This window comes from Otolemur garnettii, unplaced genomic scaffold, assembly GCF_000181295.1.
Source record: "Otolemur garnettii isolate 467f Iridium unplaced genomic scaffold, OtoGar3 scaffold00029, whole genome shotgun sequence".
In the NCBI taxonomy this organism is placed as follows: domain Eukaryota; kingdom Metazoa; phylum Chordata; class Mammalia; order Primates; family Galagidae; genus Otolemur; species Otolemur garnettii.
Window position 1 is genome coordinate 16,737,754 of NW_003852424.1, and position 18,394 is coordinate 16,756,147.

Consider the following 18,394-nt stretch of genomic DNA (forward strand, 5'->3'; position numbering starts at 1 on the left):
GTTTTCTCCTTGGAACCCTAGTTTTGGCCAGTCCAGGCCCAAAGGTGTGTGGTATGGCTAAGGAACTCAACCCACAGCAACAGGGCAGCCTCCGATCCTGATCTTCATTCTTCAGGGCCAGAAGGGGAAGGACCCCCCACCCCAAAACCCTCCTTCCCAGCCTCCCCCAAACAAAACACAAAGAACATCAAAATCAGGCAAATGAGGCTGTGGCGGTCGTAACAGGCTTTGTTTAGTGGTTGTTGTTTTTTTTTATGTACAAGAAAAAATTTTTTTCTGATTTTTCATCTTTTATCTTTTTGTGTCTTATTACTTTTAAAGCTTCTCCCCCCACCCCCCAAAAGTGCATTTTTTATCAATTGATTTTTTTTAAACTCCCACACTTTATTATAAAGACTCTTGAGTACAGTCTCTGGAATGTCTGCTCTGTGCTCTGTACCCTGAGGGCACCACCCCCACCCCATCCCACCCCCACTTGCCAGGTTTGGCTCCCCCCCAAAGTCCAAGGCACCTTGATTCTGGGCCTGGGGTGGGCCAGGAGGCACCTGGGCATTGGGGCCCCCTGTCCACAGCCTCCAGGCAGCGCCAGCCACCGACTAGGGGTCTCCTCATCCCCCTGAATCTCCTGGCTTCCCCCCCCCCCATGTAAATCTATACTTTTAGTGCGAGCTAGTCTGAACTCTGAGATTATGGCTCCTGGGACATCCAAGCCACCAGGCCCCTGACCCGTCCTGCACCAGCCACCCCTGCCACCTCTGGGAAGGCTGCTTCCTCTGCTTAAATAACTTTTTAAAATAAAACTGCAAATATAAATATCTTTCTTTTTCAAAAAATAGGATTTTTGCTTTTTTTTGTTGTTGATTTTTTTAACTTTTTTTTCTTTTTCCTATTTTTCCTCAGTCCATCTCACCTCCTACAATTCCAGCTGCCTGGACTCTTCCCTGTCCTGGGGGTGTGGGGGTCCTGCAACCTCCCTGCCCGGTTCCACCACATGCAGGGCAGCTGCTCCTTGCCAGAGACCAAGGTCTGAATAGTACAAAGAACCCACCCACCCCAAATCTAGCCACCCCCATCCTCTAGAAGGTGTGGCCGGGGATCCCTTTTCTCTTGCTGCAGATCCCTCACTTTGGAAAGAGACATGAGGACAGTGTTGTAATAACAGGGTGTCCAGACTCCACAGCCACACGGTGCAAGAGGTCTCCAAGAGGGCACAGAGGTTTTGGTGTTGCCCGCTTGAGTCTGGCTGGGCGCAGCCAGCCCCACAACCTGTGCCAGGCTGGGCCTAGTCTAACATTTTACATTCACTGGTTTACAGTTTTTTTAAATTTTTTAAAGTTTTTTTGCCTTTTAAAAATTTTTCTTAATCTCAAAAGGCAGGGTGGGGTAGGGGTGGTGAGGCAGGAAGCAGCAGCAACTAGAGCTAGGATGCCCCTCTCTCCCGAGCTGCAGGCTGGGGACCCCCACTAATGGGGGTGCTGGCCCTGCCCCCTCACAGCCCCCCGCCCTGGGAGCCCACACTTGGACCACACTCACACATGCATTCACACATCCACACACTCCACCGTGAGGATGGAAATAACAATTTCACTTTGTTTTTTTTTTTCTTTTTTTTTTGTACCAGGCAGTTAAAAAAAAACACCCCCCAAAGAAGAAAACACACAAAAAAACCCCCAAACAACCAAACAAAAAAGCTTTCTGCTGTGTTCTTTCTGATGGAGTCAGCACGACCCCCCTCAAATATAATTTGTTTCCTGAAACTCGAGAATTCAGCAGTATCTTTGGCAACACTTTATCACGACCTTAATTTAAAGAATAAAAATAAAATCGATCCACGTCTATATACAGTATGTGATTGCGCAGTCGGGAGAAGGCAGGGCTAGGGGTCCCGGCTCTGGGCCCATGCAGATGCTGTGGCCCCCAGGACGGGAAGGGGTTAAGGCAGAGTAGGCGGGCAGGGTGGGCAAAGCTGAGCTGGGAGCTAGGGGCGGGGGTTTAGTGCAATTCCCGAGGAGGTCTGTGTAAGTGTCATGTGGTGTTGGGTGGCAGCCCTTGCCCCTACCAGTCCCAGAGGACTCAACACCCCTGCAAGTCCAGTTGCCCCACTGGCCAGATGACCGACAGCTGTGATTTTTGAGTTGGTTTTATTGCGAGAGGTGTGTGGGTAGGGGGAACAAGGGCTCCCCTTCAAGGGACCTCTCTGGGAGTTTTTTTTTTTTTTTTTTGGAGGGGAGAGGGGGGTGTCCCTGCTTGGTCACAGACAAGATGGTACTCCCAAATTGGGGTATGACTGAGGCCAGTGTGCTACCATCCAGCCCTGGGCCAGCCCCAGAGGAGGGATCCTGAGACATTTGGGGTATGTATGGGGTGGGAGCTGACAGGTTGAGGGGCAGGGAAGAAAACAAAAAGCCTATCCTGTAGAAACAATATGAAAATTGCCTTCTTAAAAAGCTTCCCTTTAAAAATGAAAGATAAAGAACAGAGAAGAGGCGCTGTCACAGAGGAGCAGGATGACACCTCCCCAGGGCACTGGTGAGGAGTCTTGGCAGGGTATTTACAGGGTCCCACATTAGGCATTGCATATGCAGGGGAGGGTCAGGGTGAGGGGGCATCCTGGCATCTGGTGACATCATCTCCCAACCCCAGTCCCACTCCGTGGCCTAAGGCTCAGTCTATGCTGAGCCTTGTGGGAGCCAGAGGTTGGGGGGAGGCAGGTACCAGAACCCCCAGAATTACAGTCAGTGCCTTTGAATAAAAAGAGGGAAGCTCAGTGGGGGGGGAGTCTAAGGCCCTGGAGGTGGGGGGCCCCTGTCACCCACCTCAGTGCGGCGGGTATGTGGAGGATGGCATCTCCTCAGTGGCCATGCAGGAGGACAGCCATCTTGGGGGTCTAGGGGTGCAGGTCAGGGTGCTCTGGCTGGTTGGAAGGCCAGCCCCCTCTTGGGCCATCCCTGAGCTAGGGAGTGAGGAAGGAAGAGGGTCCCCGGGGACAGAGACAGCCACTTGTATAGCTCAAGGGCAGTAAGACATCTCTAAATCATCAGAACTGAAAAAGGGGACAGAACTGGGGATGGGGGTGGAAGGGTGGACACGGCACAAACACAAAACCCCACAACCCTGCCTCTGAGGCCAACTTCCATAGGTGGAACAAACACCTCAGAGCATCTCTCTCAGGTCCCTTCCATGGCTCCTCCTGGGCCCCCTTCTGGCCTTTGGGGAACAGAAGTGGATTCTACGTTTGTGGTGGGTTTTTTTTTTTATTATTTTGTACAAAAATAAATCAACTTTTAGGAATTTCTCTTGCTCTCGCTCTCTCGCTCTCTCTCGCTCTCTCGCTCTCGCTCTTTTTTTTTGTCTTTTCAACTTTTCATAGAAGTTGGTTGCAACTTGTAAACATGTTTTTAAATTAAGAATTAAGATAAAGTGTAGTACCCGTTCCATTACAAAGTGCCAAGACTTCTAATGTGGTTTGTTGCCTGTTTGTTTTTCTTTCATTTTGTAAAATCGTTTTGTTTTGTTTTATTGCTTTTGTGACATTGGAACTGTGGACTCTCTCTTTTTCTCTCTGTCTTCCCTGCCACCAACAGGCCCAGTGTCCATCTGACCTGGACGCTATTCATTCTATGCAGCTGTCTGCTCCTCTGAGGAAAAGTATACTTTATATATATATATATCTCTATATATAAATTTTGTTTTTAAGGAGAAAAAGAGAAAAAATAATCTAAAAAGTGCTTTAAAAAGTTGGGAGGGGGGGCTCCAGGGAGAGGGCAGAGACAAAAGTTGTGAATCTCTAAATGGGGGGGTTTGGGCAGGCGGCGCCCCGAGGGGTAGCCCCTGGAGGTCCCACCAGTTGTAAGTGCCGTGAAAGGAGGCGGCAGGAGCCACCTGGGCCATCCTGGTGCCCCCTAGCCTTGACCCACAGTCCTGTCCCCTTTCTCCAGGCCTGGAAATAAATAGATTTGTGTCTCAGTGGCCTGGAGATATAGGGTGGGGGCCGCAGGCAGGGTGGTGGATGGGGAGGCTGCTGGGGAGATCAAAGGGAGACCCCCCCTTAGTAAGTGCCCTGAGGAAGGAGGGTGGGGGCCAGGGGTCCATTTTAATGTCCACTCAGAGCAGACAGAAATCATTTAAGGTCTTATCTGAAAGACTCCTAGAAACTAGCAAAGGGTGGGGAATAAAAGCCCACCCTGTTCCCCAGCACCCCTCAGCCCCCCAAGTTCACCCTCACCCCAGCCCAGGGCCTCGGATAGGGCCCCAGACCCTACACCGGGCACCCCGTGGCTGGGGATGCTTGGAATCCTTGTGTCCCACAAAAACCCCAAACCAAGACCCAAAACCCAGCGACGGGGGTTATGTGGTGGGAGGGTGAGGGGGAGGCCCCGTGGAGGGAGGAGACATCAGGAAGGAGGGAGATCTGAGGAAAGCGCTACCTAGGTTCTGTGACGCTTCATATATATATATCTGTATATATATATATAGATATAGATATCTGTATATAGATAGATTTTCTTTTTTTGTGTTTTTGGGGGGGTGGTGGGTGATTTTTCTCTTTCTCTCTGTCTGTCTCTCTGTCTCTCTCTCGGGTTTCTGTTTTCTCTTTTTGGTTTCTAGGCGAGTCCGGCTGTGAAGTTACCGTCGGTGGCGGCCCCAGGGCCCCCTCCACCATCACCTCCACCACCAGCGCCCGCTACATTCAACCGGCTCAAGCCATCAGGGCTGGCCGCATCCTCGTCCTCGTCCTCGTCCTTAAAGTGCTTCTCCTGGCCGTTGCGCCGGGCATCAGGGGAGCTGGGAGGGGCAGGGGCACCGGGTGGTACGGTGGCCCCTGGGCTGGGGTCAGGTCCCCCACCCCGAACGCGGGGCTTGCGGCCGCGGCGCGAGGGTACGCCATTGCAGCCGTCTTTCTTGAGGTGTCTGTGCAGGTGGTCAGAGCGGACGAAGGTCTTGCAGCAGCTGTCGCACTGGTAGGGGCGCAGGCCCGTGTGCACGCGCATGTGGTTCTTCAGGTCGTAGTTGTGCGCGAAGGCGGCACCGCACTGCTGGCACAGGTACGGCTTCTCGCCAGTGTGCTTCCTCATGTGTACTTTGAGCTTGTCCTGCCTGTGGATGGGCAGGGGCAGGGGACGGTCAGTGGGTGGTGGTAAAAAAGCCTCCTGGTCTCTGCCTGGGAGCCTGGGGACCCAGGCCAACACAGCAGGCTCCTGGACCACCGTTTTAGAAAGCAGACCATCCACCTGAGGTCCTAGTGCCCCGGGCCAGGAACGGTCCCCAGCAAAACAATGGGTGCATTTCAATGTTCTGAGTCTCAAGAGGACTTGTGTGCTATGTGGAGTTAAGTAAACAATATATCTCTCTGAACCCCTCTCCCTACCATAGGTGGAAGAAGACAGTGGCCTTCTGCTACAGAGGTAGGATGAGGCCAGTGAGTGGCCAAGAGTGGCTGTGGCCGTCATTCCCACTGCAAATACTCACTGAATGCCCGCTGGGGCCAGGCCCTGTTCCAGGTGCTGAAAATACCACAGGGAACGAGGCAGGCAAACATCCCTGCCCTCTTGAAGCTGGTGGTTGCTGGGGTGTTTGGTGACAGATAGGGTGACCAACTGTGCTGGTTTTAGCACTGAGAGTCCTGCATCCCAGGAAACCCCTCAGTCGCAGACAAACTGGGGCAGTTGGTCACCGTAGTAACTGAATCCCCACCCTACATCAACCAGACCCCAACAACTCTGGCCCTCTAGCTGTCACCCCAATGTGCCTGCCTTGGGGCCTTTGCATTTGCTAGTCTCTTTGCCAGGAGCATTTGTTCCTTTCAAATTTTGACAGTCAAAGCTGGGCTCAAATGTTATCTCCTCCTTCTGACCCTCCTGGACCCTAATGCCCAGTCCCTGGTGCCATCACCATTTGACTTTCATCCATGTCTTGGTTTCCATGTTTCTCATCTATTTCCCAGACTGGACTGTGAGCTCCAAGATGGCAAGTGCTAGGTGTGACACAAGGACCCCTCCCTTCCCATCTCACTCCACAGGGAACAGTGAGGACACTGCTCAATCTGAAGGCTTTAGCCCTACAAATCCAGTTCTCATCCTATCAGCCACAGGCAGCTCTTGAGCCTTTGAAAAGTAGCTAGTCTGAGGGCAGCGCCTGTGGCTCAGCTGGTAGGGCACTGGCCCCATATACTGAGGGTGGTGGGTTCAAACCCAGCCCTGGCCAAACTGCAACAAAAAAACAGCTGGGTGTTGTGGCGGGCACCTTATAGTCCCAGCTACTCGGGAGGCTGAGGCAAGAGAATCGCCTAAGCCCAGGAGTTGGAGGTTGCTGTGAGCTGTGTGATGCCATAGCACTCTACCAAGGGCGATAAAATGAGACTCTGTCTCAAAAAAAAAAAAAAAAAAGAAAAGAAAAGTAGCTAATCCGAGCTGAAGTATGTGGTAAGTACACAGGGCACCCCAGATTTTGAAGACTTGTTATGCAGAAAGTAATATAAAATAATACATTTGAAATTCTGCATATTGATTACATACTACAATAAATGGGTCTACTGGGTTATAGAACATGTGGTTAACGTTAACTTTAACCAGCTCTCTTTGACTTTTTCACTTTTTTTTTTTTTTTTAAGACAGAGTCTCACTTTGTCACCCTCGGTAGAGTGCCATGCCATCATAGCTCACAGCAATATCAAACTCTTGGCCTTAAGCAATTCTCTTGCCTCAGCCTCCCAATTAGCTGCAACTACAGGCACCCCACCATGATGCCCACTATTTTTTTTGTTTGTTTTTGGTTGTAGTTGTCATTGTTGTTTGGCATGCCCGGGCTGGGTTGGAACCCGCTATCTCCAGTATGTGGCTGGTGCCCTAGCTACTGAGCTACAGGCACTAAGCCTCTTTTCATTTCTTTTTTTCTGAGTCTTGGTCTGTTGCCCAAGCCAAAGTGTGGGGCATTGGCCTACCTCACAGCAACCTCAAACTCCTGGACTCAAGTAATCCTCCTGCCTCAGTCTCCTCAGTGGCTGGGAATACAGGTACCCACCACAATGCCCAGCTAATTTTTCTATTATTTTTTGTAGAGATGAGGTCTTGCTCTTGCTTAGGCTGGTCTCCGACTCCTGAGCTCAAGCAACCCTCCCACCTTGGCCTCCCAGAGTGCTAGGATCATAGGCATGAGCCACCGTGCCCGGCCTCTTTTGACTTTTTCTTTTTTTTTTTGAGACAGAGCCTCAAGCTGTCCCCCTGGGTAGAGTGCCATGGCTTCACTGTTCACAGCAATCTCCAACTCCTGGGCTCAAGCGAGTCTCCTGCCTCAGCCTCCCAAGTAGCTGGGACCACAGGCGCCCACCACAATGCCCGGCTATTTTTTTGGTTGCAGCCATCATTGTTGTTTGGCGGGCCTGGGCTGGATTCGAACCCGCTACCTTAGGTGTATGTGGCTGGCGCCTTAGCCACTTGAGCCACAGGCGCTAAGCCTTGACTTTTTCTTAATATCATTATCAGATAATTTAAAATTACATAGGTGGCTTGTAAGGTATTTTTATTGCATGGTGCTGTTCCACACTGCTGGGGACAGAGTCCTTCCTGGAATCTAGAGGGCAAAAGGGAGATCTAGATCTAAGGAGCCCTGGCCAGAGTCTGACTTGCTCCTTGCACACCTCATCCCAGCCACTTCTGGGTTTCTTCCTTCTCACATTCAGCAGACTGAAAGCTTCTCTAGTGCAAGCACTGGCAAACTCCTATTCATCCCTCAAACCCCAACCTTGAATACCCCTCCACCTCTCCCAACTTTCAAAGACCTGGCTTCTCCTCTGGCATCACTCACAGAGCTGGTGTCCCTACTTACTCTAACCTTTCTTTGGCTCTATTCCCCCATGGTCCAACGCCTTGTCTTTTGCAACCAGCCTCCTCCCCCCTCCCCAGCCTTGTTGTCCCTCTCTAGCCTTGTTGTCCCACTTGAGCTGCAATGAACTTTTCACTACCTGTCTATTGCCAGCATCCAGATCTCTGATTCTTTCCCCTTGCCTCCTCCAAAGCCCACTAGCATGGTCTATCAAGTGTCCTGCCCAGATCTGGTATAATACCAGGTCATGGAGGGGAAAGGAGCACTACATTTTTCTGGCTAAAGAGACTGAGAGGTTCAGAAAAAGGAAGTGACTTGCTTAGGGTTGCATAGCAGGCCAGGGGGCCATGCAGAGGTGGGATGGGGGAGGAGGTAGCCCCAGTTTCATCACCCCGAGCCCCAGCCTGGGTAATTATAGGCCTGGCTGCCACAGCCCCCGCTTACTCAACACTCTGCTGTGACTCAGAGGGGCCCCTGGGCTCCCAGGCCTTGGGTGGGAGGGGGCTGATTCCCTGGGGTGGGGGGTCTGGGGCTCTAGGCAGGGGGCAAGAGGAAGCAGATGGGTATGTGGGGAAAGAACCCTTGCTGAGTACCTCTATCTCTCTGAGCCTCAGTTTCCCTGTCAGGCAGACGGGACTGGTCTTGGGCTAGGTGGGGATAGCCAAGGTACTCCAAGTCAGAATGAAACTGAGCCTCTGGCCTACAGTCAGGAAGACCAGTGCCCCAGCCCCTATGGAAGCAAGGGTAGAGCAGATACTTTTGCCTAGCATGGTCCCCTTTCCAGATCTTGGCTCCCTGGGCCCCCCACTATACTATCCTTCCCAGGCTCAGAGGGCAGGATCTGCTCCTACCTTGGAACCCATGCTTGGAGGGACCTACCCCTACCAGACCTCCACCACCCTAGTCTCTCCAAAGGGCTGCCTGCCTCCTAGCCAATGCCCTTTGCCCCATGCCTGGCACGCCTGTGTGCAACAGAGCCCAGCTGCACCTTCCTCTCCTGGCCTGCTAGGGAGGGGGCCAGAGGTGCTAGGGAGGGGGTCAGTCCCAGTTCCTGTCCCCATGGGGCAGGGCCGGGAAGCTGGGACAATGGCCCCTTTCTTCAGCCTTGGTGGGCGTGGCTAGGGGAACCCCAAGTTGGGTGGGGGAGGGGGGCAGGGGTAATGCTGACTCACCAGCCTGGTCAGCCCCCCGCTGCCATCATTCTGGCCCGCCCTAGATCCACAAGACCCAGCCAACCACCCCCAGACTCCTGGGACAGAATCACAAACTGCCCTAGCCAGGTCTTGAACTCCTGCTGTTCAGGGCCCAAGCCCTGCAGTACCCACAGGCCTCAGTGATCCACTAAGATGAACTCCTTAGGGCCTTTGCACTGGCTATTCCCTTTGCCCAGAACACCCTTTTCCCATGCAGCTCCCTCTCTGTGAAGCCTGTGTCACCAATGCAGCATCCCCAGCTCCCAGCCCACAGCCTAGGAAGGCCTGGCACCCAGCAGGTGCTTAATAAATGTTGGCTGAATCAAAGCAAATTACCTAGGCTCACCAAAGATTTAAAAGCAATTCAACAAGCAGAGTTTTCCCTCCCTAAGGAACTGTCACCCTCTCTCAAAGGAAGAAAAAGAAAGAAAAATCTCCTTCAGTGCCAAAGAACCAAGCCACCACAGGAAGAAAAGTGACTCCTGTGTCTATCCTGTCAGCCTCCTGTGGCATGTCCCTGTCTAGCAACCTTTATGCACTACAAGTGGTTGTCTTATTCCTTGCCTGTGGCCCACTGGGACGTCCACCCACTGGTCCATATTGTTCTCAACAGGCACAGGGTTGGTTGGGGAAGTGTTGTGTGCATTTAGTGCAGAAGGGAAGGGACCATGTGTGGCTGAGTTTGGGCTGGGGACCCCAGAACCCCACCTCCACCCTTGACACGGCGCTAGCAGCTCACCTGGTGAAGCGGACTTTGCAGATGTTGCATTCATACGGCTTCTCGCCTGTGTGGGTCCGGATGTGGCGTGGCAGCTTGCCGGCGCCCTGGATGACCTTCTCACAGATGGGGCACTTCTGGAAGGCCTTGGCGCGGATCTTCTTCTCCACCTTTGGCGACCAGGCTGGATAGACATCACCATCATGGGCACCGCTGAAGTACTTCAGGTAGTAGTCCATGACGCCCTTGTCATCTGCCCGTGACTCCTCATCGCTGTCCCCCGTTGCCGTGGCCCCTGCCCGGCTCACTGATGACATCATCTGCTGAAGCAGTGCGCTGGCAGCCAGCCCATCCACGTCAGGCCCGTCCCCATCCTCACCCTCTGCTGCTCCTGACAGAAAGCCTGGTGAGTCGCCCGGTTCTGGGGCCGCCTCTGACAGTGAGGCTGCCTCCTCCTCCCCGCCCCGGCCATAGTGGCCATTCTGCGTGGTGGCCGGTGGGGCCGCTGGTGGCGGAAAGAGACCCCCAGCAGGGGTGTCCTCGTCCCGTTCCGGCCATAGGCCTGGGTTGCTGTCACCCTCATCCCCATCCCCTGTTGGGGGTCGCTCGGCTGGGGGGCCCGGCCCATAGAAGTCCAACCCATTGCAGTCGCCAGCTGCCACTGCAGCCACAGCAGCTGCCACGGCTTCCTTTGTAGCATCCAGGTCATCATCCGATGCACCAAAGGCAGACCACGGGAAGTTGGCAGCAGCTGCAGGGGGCAAGCTGTTCATGGGGTTGGTCTGGAAGAACTCGAGGTACTCCTTGGCGCGGAGGAGGTTGCGCTGATCAATCTGATCTACGAGGTCCAGCTGCCCAGCATCAGCACCTGCATCAGCAGCCAGGATCTGCCGGTCTAGGAGGTCAGCGCAGACATGGCTGACGGCAGGGATCTCCAGCAGGCGGGCGGCACTGAGGATGTCACCCACATTGGCCGTGCTGACTGTGAGCGTGGCTGTGTAGGCAAAGTCCATGAGTGCAGTGAGCGCCTCTGCACTGACAAAGTCAATCTCATACACGTTCTGCTGGTCAACCACGGCCCCTGACGTGAACAGCTTCTTAAAGTACTGGCTGCAGGCTGCCAGCACAGAGCGGTGTGTGGGGAACTCACGCCCCTCCACTAGGATCACCACATCACAGAGCAGGCCCTGCGTCCGCTGCTCATTTAGCCCACTCAGGATGTCACTGCTATGGTCCGGGAATGGGATCCCGATGGGGCCATCCACGCCGCCAGCCATCTTCTGCGCCGAGACCTGCAGTGCAGGAGAAAAAAGGGCACTAGTGAATGGGGATGCCCCTGGCGCCCATCAACTTGGGCTTGAGACCCTTGAGAACACTGCCCCACCCTGCCCCCCAAGCCTGTTTCCCCAGCTGTGTCCTAGGAGGGTCAGATGTCCTCGCTCATCAAAGTGAGGCTACTCGCCCACATCAGGTGTTCAAGAGACACAGGCACACTGACACTCCTCTGCCAGACAGCCCCACAAAATGACTATCAAAGGGTCTAATTGATATTGCAGGAGCACACAGTTTAAGTGCTTAAAAACCATGCCATGGTCAGTCATTCATCTATCAATCTAAGCTTTTGCCAAACACAGAGGCAACGCAATGGCATTCCCAAAACTCCTACTTCTCACTGTGTCTTAGCCTCACTAGGTACATGGGCAGCACCTGAACTCAGACCCAGGAACCTGTGACTTGAGAGCCAGAACCCCACTCCTGCCTCCTGGCTAGGCCCAGCTTACTCCAGGGAGCTTTGAGTCAGCAAGAATGGGCAAGGCCCAGACTCAGGGACCCAGTGCTATAGCTAGGCCAGGATCAAGGGTACTGCGGGTGTGCCCTGTAGGGCCAGTACTGGTGACTCCACGGGTTGAACCCCTTCCTGCCCTGTGGAGCCCCTGGCACGGGGCTCGGCCCCAGCAGTGAGTAACAGGGACACCAGGTAATGACCTGGCTGACACCCTCACCTGGCACTCTCCCAACTCTAATCCTCCCTGGCAGCACTATCCAGTCTACAAGGCCCTGATGCTCTCTGGGCCTCAGTCTCCCCATCTGTCAAATGGGCAGAGGTATCAGGAGGAGCAGGGCCCCAGGGGGCTGTCTGTCCTATCCCTCTCTCTCAGCCCCCCTTTTCTGCTTTTCCCTCTACTATGAGTCATCCACCCACTCGGATGCTTGTGCAACCCTCTGGCTCTGTCTCCACCCCTCCACCCTCTCCTGGGAGCCCCTGGCTGCCCTGAGCCACCCAGCATAAGCTGAATTCCTTAGGGCTAGCCGGCCAGCTCTCAAGCCGGCGCCCCTGGACAAGGTCCTGAGCTGGGCCTTTCTGGGCCTTGAGACTTTCTTGCCCCTGCACCCCAGACCTGCTATGACCCAGGCAGGCACAGTTGGACCCAAGGCCAGGGCAGGCCCTCAGAGCGGGGTCCAGGCCCTGGCGCTGACACAGAAGCCTTTGTGCTGTGGGCCCCGTAGCCCCACTTACCCGCCCTCCTTCCCGCAATGGGGCCCAGGCACCAGCTGCTTAGCTCCCCCTGGGTGCGGGGGGGTGGGGGGTCAGATGTGGCTGCTAGGAGCAGAGAGGGGGGACCCCATCTGAGGCCCAGCCCCATGGAACCTCAGAGGAGCCCCCTTTGGTGGCAGCCACCCCCTGCTACCATCTGCCGTCTGGCCCCAGGCTATGGGGAGCATATGGGCAGATGGGGCTCCGGATCAGACATGCCCTGCCCTCTCTCAGCCCACCCCCCAGCACAGGAGGTAGGGGACCTCTGACCCAGGGCACCAATACCCCAGATGGCCTCCCTGCCCTGCTCTGCTAGTCTCCCGTTGGGTGACCTCGGGTCCTCCTGAATAGCTTAGAGGGGTCTCCCCAAGATGGTACAGGTGACTCAGCCTTCCTATGGCTACTCTGCACCCCTGGCTTCCCAGCCAATGCCAGGATCATAGGCCAGGGCTGCCCAACCTATTTTAAGCATGAAATACCAGGCTGGAGGCCATGGTGGGGCCTGTGGATGCTGGCTGGGTCCGAGGGTATGATTCTCTGCCCTTGTCAGCCAGGCAAATCCCCTATCAGAGGACATGGCTTCCTATTTTACAGATAAGAACACTGAGGCCCAGAAAGGGCTACTGTCCTGGCCAAAAGTACCCACCTGGGCTGACTCCCAGGGGTATCCCCCTACTCACTTCCGTCCCCTCACCCCGGGAACTAAACTCACTCTGTAGACCCAAGATCCACACCCTTTCTCTACAGAAACACAAGCCACCTGCCAGCCACACCCTCAGCCACCACCTCTACCAGGCTTCTCTCTCTCAAGGGCCTCCCCCAAAGGAAAGGGCTGAAGTCGACCCTGCCTTTGAGTTGAGAGGGCCTCTACCAGATCACCTTCAGGTGTCATTAAGTCCTAGCAACAAAAAGCACCTGCGTGCTGAAGACCCACTGTGCGCCTGACGCACAATGGGTGCCCCCGTGCATGGTGGTAGTGGTTTTATTCCCCTCCTCTTCCAGGAAGCCTCAGTCCCCATACCACACCAGCCAGGTCCCCACCCCCGCCAGCCAGGGTCCCATGAGCTCAGGCCCACACCCACCCAGGGCCCCACCTTTCATCATGGCCCATCCTCCACACTTGCCTCTGTGGGATTTCCGGGCCGCTGGGTGCTGACTAGGCAGCCAAGGGGCAGGCCCTGGCAGGCCCCTCCTGGGCTGAAGGTAGGGTACCTCCTCCCCAGGGCCCCTCCTGGGCCCCTAAGCCCAGCCCTCTCCAGGATAGCACACAGTAGGGTCAAAGGGAACAAGGGAGCAACCTACGATGACATCTGGCTGCACCCAACTGCCTACAAGCACACCTAATACCAAGGAACTGAGCAGTCCGACCTCCCATCTAACCTAGGGTCACAAGCCGTAGTTTCTTTCTAAGGCCTTAATTTAGCACTCCCTGTGCTCTACAACTTTGAGGAACTAACTTGGTGCCTTTATTTCACCCAAAGACTCAAAGAGGGGACAAGGCCTAGCCAAGATTACATAGGAAATCGGTGGCCAGGTCAGGACTCATGCCCTCTGACCTGAGCTTCTGCCACTCCCCAGGGATGTGCAGCAAGTGCAGAAGCACCCTGATATGGCTCACACAGCAGCGTCACCTAGGCAGAACCCAAAGATCACAGCAGAGGAGAAGATCGAGGAGAACAGCAGGAACAAAGGCTGGCAGGTGGGCAACTCAAAAGAAGTGAACCAGAGCTGGGGGCCTTACCAAGGTCACAAGCAAGGTGAGAGTTAGGGCCTGGCCTCTCCACCTGGGTTCCTCAGGAAAGAGAAGGGATAGCTGGCAAAGGGGCTGAGCAGGTTACTACCCACTGCCTCCCTAAGGGACACTTCTGGGGGCAGTGGGCCGCTTAATGAGGGGTTCAGGACCCCCACTCACTCCTCTACCCAGGGAGACCAGAGAAGAAAACCAAAGGCGGCACCTATTATACCTACTGTGTGCTGTGCAGTGCAGGGCAGCTCTTGAGTCCCTGTCTCCACAGCTTAGAGCTGTGTGACCTTGGGCAAGAGGCAGTGCCTCTCAGAGCCCTTCCTGGAGCAGGAGTTTAGACAGCAAAAAAACAGCTCCCCTATGACCAGGAAGCACAAGGACAGGTTCCTTTCACATCCATTCAGCAAACTTTGCCCAAGAACCTACTATGTGCCAAAGCTAGTCCCTAAAGGGCCACCATCCCTCTTGTGGACTGGGGTGAAGGGTTTTTTGAACTTCACTACTGAACATTACTCCAGGGATTAAGGCTCATCTTCACCTACTGTGTGCTAAGGCAGTGGACAATAGTGTCTGAGGGGAGAGCTGGAATGGAAGACCAGGCCCAGAGAGGGTGGGCAGCTGGCTCAAGGTCACACAGCAAGCCTGGCATGCAGGTGCGGCTGCTGGGCCCTCGCCCGGTGGCCCCACCCCCTCCCAGCCTGGCGGCCTGTGTTGCAAGGTTGGTCTTGATGGGTTACCCCACCCTGACTTGGTGCCAATCCCAGCCTGGCCCGGTCCCCAGCCCTAGGTTTGGGGCACCAACGACCCAGGATGGCTGCCTGCTGCCAGCCTGCCCCCTGCCCTAGGCAGGCCTCCCTCCAGGCCACACAACAGCACACAGGCCCTCAGCCATTTTACATGTCCATTTATTGCCCTAAATGGGGAGGGGCTTCCTGCCCGGGGCTTAAAGGGCCAGAGACAGGAGGTTACAGAGCCCAGTGGGAAAAGTGTGCATAGAGTGAGGTGGGGTCAGAGATGAGGCAGCCATGGGGTTCCCACTGGGTGAGGAGGCGGCCCACCCTATTCCCATGTTCTCAGTGCCACCCTGGGCCAGGAAGCCCAGACTCCAGACCAAGGCTGGGTTCCAAGAGGAAGCTTCAAGAAGCTAGAGCCATCTATAATGGCAATGGAAGGAATGAGCTTCCTGTCACTGGAGGTAAGCAAGGCCAGACCCCACAGAATCCCATCTCTGTCTACTCTGCCTTCAGCCTGGGCTGCACTAAGATGCCTAGGAGCAATGTGGGTGGCCTGAGAGGTACGACTCTGCCTCCAGACCTCTCTCTCCTTTCCCTTGTCACCTATACTCACCCCACCCTAGTCTGAGCAGATGGAAGGTGCAGCCTGGGCGCCCAGAGGGACACTCGGCCTATGGGGCCCCAGGATCCTGTACCTCCAGAATGTGGGTAGATTCTACTCATCACACACATCCTAATAGGTGGTAGGCTGAGGCCTTGTTTTCCAGTCAAACCAGAAAGGCGTAGGTGGGGACACTTCCACAGAGTGGCCGTTCATAGCCTGCTGGGGGGACAGATGGAGGGGCCGGTGGCTTGGCCACACTTCCTGCAAATGCCAGACCTTCAGCAGGGCACCTTCTGTGCTTTGGGGCTCGGGGGCTGGGGAGAGGCTGACCCTGGTTGTTATCACAGAGAACCTTAGACATCATCCATCCTCATGGCTCTGAAAGGCAGGGTCTCTAGTCAGCACCCCATTCTGCAGATGGGCAACAGGCTCAGAAGGGGAAAGCAACTTGCTCAAGGTTACACTGCAGAGCTAGAAGTTGGACAAAGACCATCTGGCTCCCTCCTACAGAATTACCAGTCCCAGGGGTTCCTTCTCCCCATTACCAGGCACATAGCCCCCAGGGACCAGCAGAGGGTAAAATCCCCCGCCCTGGGGCCCACAGTACTGAAGATGACTTATTCTCACACCCCCTTGGAGTGCCTTGTGATACAGGAGAGGCTCCCCCAAGGTCCTGCTACTGTGCACAGCAGCCACCCAACAAATGTTCCCAGAGAATCACGAAGTAAAACTCCCAAGATGACACTTCTGGGCTGAAGATAATCTCCCCCATTGTAATGGGAAAACCAAGGTTGGCAGAGAGGAAGTGACTGCCCTGAGTGGACCTCAGGTGGACCTGAGTAGGCCTGAGATTGGAGCACACTCACCCCTACCCAAGCTTGTTCCTCTGGTCCCTGCTGCCCAGGGCTATTGCAGGGTAGTTTATGGTCCAGCAGGTGCCTACAGCACCAGATGACAGGTGGGGGTGCCGAGTGTCTCAGGTGGTTGGTAACCCACGCCCAGCATGCAAGTGGATCTCTGCCATACCTTGAGCTGTCCTGAGAGCTTCCTCCACAAGAGAGAAGAAAAGAGATGGCACAGGTAAACCTGCAGGCACCACTAGGGCAACCCTGCCACCCCACTGTATAGGTCACACTCAGACGGCATGAAGCCAGGGTTCAAATGGGCCAGCCCCCACGCCTCAAAGGCTTCCTCAGGCCATCTCCATTGCAGAGGGGTTGGCCCTGACTCTTGACCTTGGTCTCCTCTGGTACAATGACTCGTAAAATACAGAGCCCTGCCCACCTCTGAGGGCCCAAGCTGTCAAGGTGTGGAATCATAGGTGGACAGATTAAAAAGGGGCCTGTACCCTCACAGTCTAAAGTGTTAGCCCAGTGAGACTGGAAGGGAGGACTGTGTGGTTCATGCTGTGTGACCTTGAGAGCCTTACTGGCCCTCTCTGAGCCTCAATGTCATCTTTGAAAAAAGGGCTGAATAAGCCTCAGTCACACTCCATTCATAGACAGGTGGCTGCAGTGGTGGCTTCACTGCTAACCTCCAGCCCTTCCCAAAGACAGGGGACACCAGACAGGTTTACACAGGGAAGCAGGGCCACAGTGGGGTGACCTTAGACCACTCTCTACATCCCCTGCACCTCAGTCTTCCCTGCCCCAGCCATGCCACCAACTCTGGGGCACACTCTGACCCCTGGAGTTTTCAAGGCTCAGGTTCTAACCTCCCCTCCAGGCCTGTTTCCTCTAATAGTGACAGTGGCTGCCGCCAGGTGGATCCAAACATGGGTCACAGGGGCTCAAGGAAAAGAAAAAAAAAAAACACCAAACCACCACGGACTTGCTATCACCCAAGAACCTCTGCCAGGCCTGTCTCCCACACAAAGTAAAGGACCCCTCAGCTCCCTCCAGCTGACTGAAGGCTTCTGCTGACTGGCCATCACGCAGCCAATCAGAACTGAATAAGTACCCCCCCCCCAAGAGTGACCCACGAATTAAAATTTCAGTGTCCCCGTTGGCTCCTCTTTCCTTCATTAGGCTTTGCTTTTCCAACAACCTGCCCCTCCTCCCCCAGGCTCCGTCTCCACAGCGATGGCTGGCAGTAAACAGAGCCCCGAGCCCAGCCATAGGTGCTCTAGGGGCCCCACAAGGGGTGGACCTTGGTGGTGGGGGGAATATGCCTTGCCAAAAGCCCTCAGCTAGGGTGGCAGCAAGGCCTGTCCTCCTGGGACCAGCTCTACCAATAGGAAGTGATAGGCCAGTAGTGGGCACCCCCCCCCCCAGAGTGGGAGCGGCACACTCAGGGTTACGCCCTGGTCTTGTTCTGGGGCGGGGGGGACTGACACGGAATCCTGGAAGCCCTCTCTGGAGGCAGCTGGCGAGGAGTTGGGGGGGGAGCAAACCGGCCTGCCACCCATGGGTGAGCCAGGTGGGCGCCGCTGGGGGCAGGGGCACTAACACCTCTCTCACTTCCGCCGTCTGGCTAGGGGAAGACAGGAGTTGCCTGCCTCCCCCTTGCCTCTCTGCCAACTCCTGGCTGCATTCCGCCAACATTTAGTGGGCGCCGACTAGGTGCCCAGGACTGGTTGGACAGCACCTTCCTGCTGCGGCCCACCAGAGCCCCCGCGAGCCAGGCTGCCCGCCCGGGCAGTACCTCCTAGAACCTGCAAAGGCCTGGGCCGTGGGGGGGTGCAACGCTCCAGCATTCGTCCAGCTCAGCCCCCGGCCGGGTTCCCAGGCCCGGGCCTGGGGGAGGGGGCCAGCTCTCCGACCAGAGAGAGGGAGGGTGAGGGAAGGAAGGGACCGGATCCCACCAGCTCTCTCCCTCCTCTGCCTGGGCTCAGGGTTCGCACGTGGTGGTGGCGTCAAGGGGAAGGAGCGGGGTCCAGGCCAGAGGAGATAGGGTCACGCGCTTTGGGGGCGCGGGAGAGAGACAGAGTGCCTGCTTTCCTACTCTTGCGGGCCGCAACCAGGCGGCCGCGCGGGCAGAGCGAGGGACCAAGCTAGTCCCCCCACCCAGGGCTGAGTCAGGGCCGGGCGGGGGCAGGAAGCGGT

The 18,394-nt window shown here is 55.5% G+C and overlaps 1 protein-coding gene across 1 annotated transcript in view; it reads right to left on the reverse strand.

Moving 5' to 3' along the window:
• Positions 1-355: 355 nt before the first annotated feature.
• Positions 356-18,394, reverse strand: part of ZBTB7A (zinc finger and BTB domain containing 7A) — a 19,639-nt gene continuing 1,600 nt past the window's right edge. The window contains exons 2-3 of the mRNA XM_012804591.2: positions 9,754-11,024; positions 356-5,097 (exon numbers count right to left, since the gene is read on the reverse strand). Of these exons, the coding sequence (XP_012660045.1) occupies positions 4,605-5,097; positions 9,754-11,009 (1,749 nt within the window). The 5' untranslated portion in view covers positions 11,010-11,024 and the 3' untranslated portion in view covers positions 356-4,604. The remainder of the gene's footprint in view (positions 5,098-9,753; positions 11,025-18,394) is intronic.